This window comes from Zingiber officinale, chromosome 2B, assembly GCF_018446385.1.
Source record: "Zingiber officinale cultivar Zhangliang chromosome 2B, Zo_v1.1, whole genome shotgun sequence".
NCBI classification, from domain to species: domain Eukaryota; kingdom Viridiplantae; phylum Streptophyta; class Magnoliopsida; order Zingiberales; family Zingiberaceae; genus Zingiber; species Zingiber officinale.
In genome coordinates, this window is record NC_055989.1 from 80713286 (window position 1) to 80720789 (window position 7504).

Sequence of the window (7504 nt, forward strand, 5' to 3'; positions counted from 1 at the left end):
ATTTTTTCATTGACCCTAATTATTTTTAAATAATTAGTTCACACATTTTCATTGACCCTAATTATTTTTAGATAATTAATTAGTTCACACATTTTCATTGAACCTAAATACTATCTCAAATTATTACAGGGGAAGCATTAAGAGAGTTTAAATCATTTTATTTGAAAATGAACAATTATCGGCGGCACTAAAATTTCTACTGCGATTTACTATTGAATAGTTTGAGAAATATGATCCTAATTAAACTTTATTCCGATAACATTTAAAGTTTTTTTTAATCTCGTCTACGTATATTTTTATTTTTTCGATTTTTGGCTCAATTTTCTTTGTATTTCTATAGAACTTCCACAAGTCAAGATTGACCAAAGTCAAAGTCAATTCGGGGAGGAGACCCGTGTTCCTTGGCGGGTGGCATTCGTCGTCATTTCGAGGAAGAAATCATCGTATTGTGGCATAAATGGATTTTCTTTCTTTGTTTAAAAAGTTTTTATTGATTACTAAATATTTTTCCTTATTTATAACCGATATCGCCGGTGTCATTGTATAGCTAGGCGGAGAGGATTGGCAGTGGTAATGGCGAATGATGTGGAGGTGTCGGCGGCGACCTCGAGCAGAGGAGTCTCGATGCCGTGGGAGAGCCTGGAGGGTAAGGTCGTGATGGTCACCGGCGCGTCCTCAGGCATTGGGAGAGGCCTTTGCCTCGACCTTGCCCGGGCCGGCTGCCGGGTGGTCTTGGCCGCGCGGCGGATCGATCTCCTCGAATCCCTCTGCGGGGAGATCAATGGATCGGCCTCGTCGACGGATCCGCGATCCGTCGCGATCGATCTCGACGTGAGCGCGGAGGAGGCGTCGATCGCGTCCGCGGTGCGGAGGGCGTGGGAGGCCTTTGGAAGGATCGACGGGTTGGTGAACAACGCCGGGATTCGAGGTAACCTTCATTTTGCTTCCGTCGTTATTTGAAAAAAGTTTTCTTTTTCAAATAACATTCCTGGTCCTCTTGTGTTCTTCAATAGCTTCGCCTAGTTTTCACAATTGGCAAATGCAAGCATCTAACAAAATGCAAAAGCCCTTTATTTCTGGATAATGAAAACTAGGGTTCAGCTAACTGTTCACGAACTTGGGTCTCTTGATCTGTATCACATTATCTGAATCTTGATTTTTAACATCGATTGATGAAAAAAACATGGAGCAATCGAAGAGGATGATTTTAGATTTGTTTTGTGTTAGCAACAGAAGAGGGAAGGAACAACAAGAAAAGTGAATAATGCATGCTAAAAGTGTGAACAATAAATATGAATTTTCTTAACAAACAAGTTCTATTAGTCTAGTATTGTTTTCTCAAAAACACGAAGCACTTGTGAATTTGAAAATGATGTTAAATTTGAAACTGTATTCCGAAATAGATAAAAGACTGAATGGACAAGAAGGAACTATGACTTGTGAATTCAAAAAAGTTGTGAACAAGAAGTGTCGGTAACATAATCTCTTGTTCTGGTCTTGTTATGCCATTATGAGTTGTATGTTGCTCTTCAATGAGCTACAAATGTTCACTCCATAGATAAAATGGGCATTACTACAGGGTGCATCTTACATTCCTCCTCTCACTTGAACTGCATTGTTCTGTTTTGTTATGATTATTCTGGTCGATAACTAGTTCCTCAGTAAATGATAATATTTTCACTCGTAGGCACTTTAATCTTGACATTTTGGGTTCTTCTCTATTGGCAATCTCTATGATCTATCTGCTTGCTATAACGTCTGATTAATTCTTTCCTTCTTTCAAGGTGGTGTGCATTCACCTTTAAATTGGTCTGAGGAGGATTGGAATAACAACATCAGAACAAATTTAACTGGATTATGGCTAGTTTCAAAGCATGTGTGCAAACTCATGTGTGATGCAAAAGTGAAAGGATCTGTAATTAACATTTCATCTATTGGTGGTATAGACCGTGGTCAGTTACCTGGAGGGCTTGCCTATACTGCATCAAAGACGGGTGTCAATGGAGTTTCTAAGGTAATTTGTCACCTTCAAACATAGTAAAGCCTTCCCTTATGATAGTATTTCCAATCTTGAAAGCTTGAGCACGACCAGTTAGTATTTTATAACTTATGCTTTTGATGGTTCGATTTCTACTTCGAACTCTAGTAACTAAAATAGTGAAAACAACTTGCTGAGAAAATTTGCACTCTAGTGATCAAAAAAGCTCATTTTGACTTCAGTAATTGGTTTTTTTCTTCATGATTTCTGCAAGCGAGAAATCAGAAATCACATAATTGCTAATTTGATGTGTATAAGCATCTCATATCATTTGTTAATGGTGGTGGATCTCATGCTTTCATCGATGATAATAGATTCTAGGGAAAATTTCAAAATTCCCCCAAGTTTTGTATGCTTGATCAATCCCCAACCCCCAGCTTACAGTATTGTCAAAATACCACTCTCCAGTATTTGTTAACGGAGAGGTAGGTCATGTGCAACCCACCAGCAATGTGAAAAGTGGTTACACACTGGCCATCTGCTCTCAAGGTCAGTAACAAATTCACAGGCAAGTCCCCAATTGCTCTAGCCCACCACTGGCCTGTGGCCAACCCTACTATGCTGGAGATAGTAAGAAAAATAGTATGTCGTTCGTCATAATGGACTCTAGCTATAACCGTAGACCTAAAGTACTAACGATCTTTTTTTTATGCTTATGCTCATGTCTTGTTGAGATTTGACGAACTTGTTTGCCCAAACAGGCAATGGCATTGGAACTGGGTCAGTTTAACATTCGTGTGAACTCGATCGCTCCAGGATTGTTTGCGTCCGAGATCACTTCGGGTCTAATGAAAAGAGAATGGCTGAACAAAGTGGCTGAAAGAACAGTGCCATTGAGAACTTATGGCACATTGAATCCAGCAATGACATCGATTGTTCGATATTTGCTTCATGATTCATCAGCTTATGTTTCCGGCAACATCTTCATTGTCGATGCAGGTGTCACTCTACCCGGAGTCCCTCTTTTTTCTTCCCTTTGATCGGCTTCTTCTATTTGTTGCAATTTCTTGCGATGGTTACCAAAAAGTGTAGAACAACCTGTTCAAGTCAATTTAGTTGTTTTATTTAGGAAATTACTTTTGTTCAATGGTTATATATATAGTCAACTGTCAAGATGATACAGCGGTCAATGCCAAAATGAGGTCGCGGTCTCATGGGCAAAACTCTCAATATATTCAGGTGGTCCTAGAGTCGGTCGGACATATAGGGCTTAGCTCCCCACTTCTCATAGGCATAACTCCTAGCATAAATTCGGGCAGCCCTAGGGCCGGTCGGATATACGAGGTTCAACTCTCTACTTCTCTTAGGCACGATTGCCAGCATATATCCGCTCGACCTTGAGCTGGTCGAACATACGGGGCTCAGCTCCCCACTTCTTCTGGGCACGACTCCCAACATATATTCGCCCGACCTTATAGTCGGTTGACCATCCAAGCTCAATTCTCCACTTCTCTTAGGCATGACTTTATATCCGTCTGACCCCAAAGTCGGTCGGGCATCCAGTTCCTCATCTTTCCTAGGCGTGGCTCCCAACCTACTCTGCCCGGGCAAAGAGCTGGTCAGATGTCCTCTAGGAGACAACATTATCAAAGAATTACAACAATATGTCAGAGAATATTCTACTACTCTGACATGTATCCACAATGGAACCTTCCTCCGCTTGGAGGAGAGCTACTGTATATACTTCAGCACCCGACATACTCTAACACCAGATATTCTCTGTCGTCTCATTATTGCTGAGGTTATTAGAGGTGGTATAAAAGGGGTTCTCTCCATTGGTGATGTACGTTTTACTACGCACACAACCACATTTATAGTTCATCTTCTTCATTTGGTTACTGTTCTGACTTGAGCGTCAGAGTATCTGTGTCAGGGACCCTTTTTTTGGTTCTCGCTCTAACGTCTCGTTTGCTCTCTCTAGTGCGTGTAGAAAGGAGTACTTAGTGTTATCTTTCCTCCACCTCAGAGTCCTCTCATGGTCAACAACAGCACCACCCCCGCTAGCTCACCATCTTCTTTGCTTTCAGATAGGATCAAATTTGATGTCTTCTGTGAGAATCTTTACCTGAATCTCAAACAAGAAGATGGATGAAGCTGGATGGTTCACAACTGTCACTTTATCACAAAAAGACTTGGAATTGTTCATAGCTACCCGAGTGTAGAGATTGGTACAACCAACCGGTTTCATACAAGCGCCCGTATAACCGATTAGCTTGTCGCCTGTGCCCCTGTCTCAGCTTGTATATCACCGGGCCCTATTTCGCATGCCCTTCGAAAGTGTGGGCTGAGCTGAGAGGCCCCAAGGATCATCTTCTAAAAATGCACCAGGACATTTGAATGGGGAAAGCTCCGATAGCTAGTAGCTCTCCCGAGCGAGTTAGTATGTCGTTCTCCCAGGAGATACTAGATGACAAATTGCCGAACCACTTCCGCCCCTTAGCAATTGGAGAATATGGAGGAGCGATGACCCAGAGAACCATCTACTCAAATTCGAGAACGTAGTCATCCTCAATCAATACACAGAGGGAGTTAAGTGTCGAGTGTTTCTCACTACCCTCTCTAGCTCAGCATAGAGATGGTTTAACCGGCTCCCGGCCGGATCCATTTTCTGCTTCAAGGACTTCCGCAAGGCATTCCTCCACCACTTCGCTAGTAGCCACCATTACCACAAGACTATGTTGAGCATCTTTTCCCTCAAGCAGGGGCCCAAGGAGGCACTGAGGGCGTACACTAAGTGACCATGAATGCCCCCTCGGTCACCCCGAAAATTTTGGTGACTGCCTTCTCTCAAGGGCTCACTGATGGGGATTTTTTCTGCTCTTTGATCAAGAAACCCCCAAGGAACTTCGACCACCTACTTGGAAGAGCGACTAAATACATCAATATGAAGGAGGCTTAATCCATCAAAAGAAAATAATACATCAACTCTTGTAATCACTCAGATAGAACGCAAGGGTCTACCACCACCCTCGTAAGGTGCATGTCGGCATCTGAGCCACCCACTTGAGCCAAGATAGAGAGGAGAGAGCAGTGCATAAGGTGGAAGAGGTCCTAGAAGTGACTATCATGCTAGATCAGCCACTTCTTGAAAAGCACCGACATTTTTGTGATTACCATTAATCTTATCATCATAATACCAGTGAGTGTTATCAGTATGCTAAGAAGCTCTGTCAACTGGTGGAGTCAGGAGAAACAGATAAAGGATCATCATCGCTCCCCTCTCGAGGATCTCCTTTAAGAACACAGTGGGAAGAACCTACCTAATGCTTGAACCAAACACCTGGTCGACCTCTTCACAAAGAGTCTGATCGACAGAATTCAAAGTGGGCATCCGATCAGAAATTCCAACGGACCAAAGTTTTAATCCGATCGGTAGCTCCTAAATAGCCCTAGCAGTAGGAATTTTGAATTGAGACTATTTCATTTGGTAAATCCTTTCGACATCTTTATGCAGGATAAGTTTTAATCTACTGTCCACTTGGTAGCTCTGACCAGTAGCTCTGCCATATCAAGTGGCTCATTCGTCCTTACTTAACAGCTTGAGATTATCCGCTCGAGTTGGCGAGATAGATAAGTCTAAAATTTGAATTTTATATTTTAAAATTCAAAACATACCCCTGCCTTTAACAAAGCAGAAAGTCCAAGTTCCAAGGCATTTAGGCCATATATTGTGCCTCCAAGTTCCAGAGCATTCGAGTCATGGCACATTGTGCCTCCCAACTCCAGGGCAATCAGGTCATATACTATGCTCTCCAGCTCTAAGGCATTTAGGTTATACATCGCGCCTCCCAACTCCAAGGCATTTAGGTCATACACTGTGCCTCCAAAGTCCAGGGCATTCGAGTCATACATTGTGCTCCCAAGCTCTAAGGCATTCGGGTCATATATTGTGCCTCCCAACTCCAACGCATTCAAGTCATACACTGTGCCTCCAAGCTTCAATGCATTAGGGTTATACACCGTGCCCCTAAACTCCAAAGCATTCGGGTTATACATCATACTAAGGCATTCGAGTCATACACTGTGCCACCAAACTTCAAGGCATTCGGGTTATACACCGTGCCTCCAAGCTTCAAGGCAAGCACAGAGCCCCCAGGTCGTAGCGCAGACGGTGGACACATGATATATCTGGCGTAATGGCCAGGGGTCGATTCTCAAGAGCTGACGACCTAGGGTTTACCCCACCATGCACCTATGGCCTGTGCACCTACATGTACCTCCCTCTATATCCGTGGGGTTGGCATTAGAGGGTCGCTAAGGTAGCGGATCTACCTTTTAAGGCAAGCACAGATGGTGTGCGTATGACATCTTTGGCGTAATGGCCAGGGGTCGATTCTTTGGAACTGACGTCTTAAGATTTACCCCACTATGCGCCTGACGCCTGTGTACCTACATGTACCTCCCTCCATATCCATGAGGCTGACATTAGGGGGGCCGCTAATGTAGCGGATCTACATTTTTTCAAGGCATTCAGGTCATACACCGTGCCTCCCAACGCCAAGGCATTCGGGTCATACACCGTGCCTCTAAGCTTCAAGGCATTCGGGTCATACACTATGTCTCCCAACTCCAAGGTTTTTGGGTCATACACTGTGCCTTCAAGCTCCAAGACATTCAAGTCATATATCGTGTCTCTCAGCTCCAGAGTATTCATGTCATACACTGTGTCTTCAAACTCCAAGGCATTCAGGTTATACATTATGTCTCCAAGCTCCAGGGCATTCGGGTCATGCACCGTACCTCCGAACTCTAAGACATTTGGGTGATACAGTGTATCTCCAAACTCTAGAGCATTCGGGTCATATATTGTGCCCTCAAGTTCCAAGGAATTCAGGTCATACACTATGCCTCCAAGCTCCAGGGCATTCGGGTCATGCACCGTACCTCCGAACTCTAAGGCATTTATGTCATATAGTGTATCTCCAAACTCTAGAGCATTCGAGTCATACATTGTGCCCTCAAGTTCCAAGGCATTTAGGTCATATACCATATCTCTCAGCTCCAAGGCTTTCAGGTCATATATCATGCCTCCAAACTCTAAGGCATTTGGGTTATACACCGTGCCTCCCAACTCCCAGGCATTCGGGTTATACACCGTGACTCCCAACTCCCAGGCATTCGGGTCATACTGTTGGAACCCCAAGGTTGTTTTGGCGTGATCAACAAGTTAAGTTAGGTCCTGTGTTATTTTTAACCTTGTGTCTAAGTGTGCAGGAGCTTAGGAGCACAGGTACTCGAGCGGAAGACGCGGCTAGCGAGAAGGACAGCACGGGGAGAGAGCCGACAGGCTCGGTGCGTCCGAGGGACGAGGTGTCGCGAAAGAGTATCCCAGTGGACGAGAAGAAAGCGTGCACTGGTTTCGAGGGACGAGAAGCTGGAGCGGAAGATTGCTCGGGGAGCAAGAGACGCAGCTAGCGAGAAGGTCGGCACGGGAGAGAGCCAACGGACTCGGTGCGACTGAGCGAC

The 7504-nt window shown here is 44.2% G+C and overlaps 1 protein-coding gene across 1 annotated transcript; it reads left to right on the forward strand.

Annotated features, from left to right (window-relative positions):
• Window positions 1-517: 517 nt before the first annotated feature.
• Window positions 518-3048, forward strand: LOC122046010 (3-oxoacyl-[acyl-carrier-protein] reductase FabG-like). The gene is made up of 3 exons (XM_042606480.1): window positions 518-928; window positions 1785-2014; window positions 2740-3048. The coding sequence occupies exons 1-3, from the start codon at window positions 574-576 to the stop codon at window positions 3016-3018; spliced, it is 864 nt and encodes a 287-aa protein (XP_042462414.1). The 5' UTR covers window positions 518-573; the 3' UTR covers window positions 3019-3048.
• Window positions 3049-7504: the final 4456 nt, after the last annotated feature.

Coding starts and splice junctions, on each gene's coding strand:
- LOC122046010 (XM_042606480.1), top strand. CDS start 574: ATGGCGAATGATGTGGAGGTGTCGGCGGCGACCTCGAGCAGAGGAGTC. Junction 929..1,784: donor GAACAACGCCGGGATTCGAG/GTAACCTTCATT, acceptor CCTTCTTTCAAG/GTGGTGTGCATTCACCTTTA. Junction 2,015..2,739: donor GTGTCAATGGAGTTTCTAAG/GTAATTTGTCAC, acceptor TTGCCCAAACAG/GCAATGGCATTGGAACTGGG.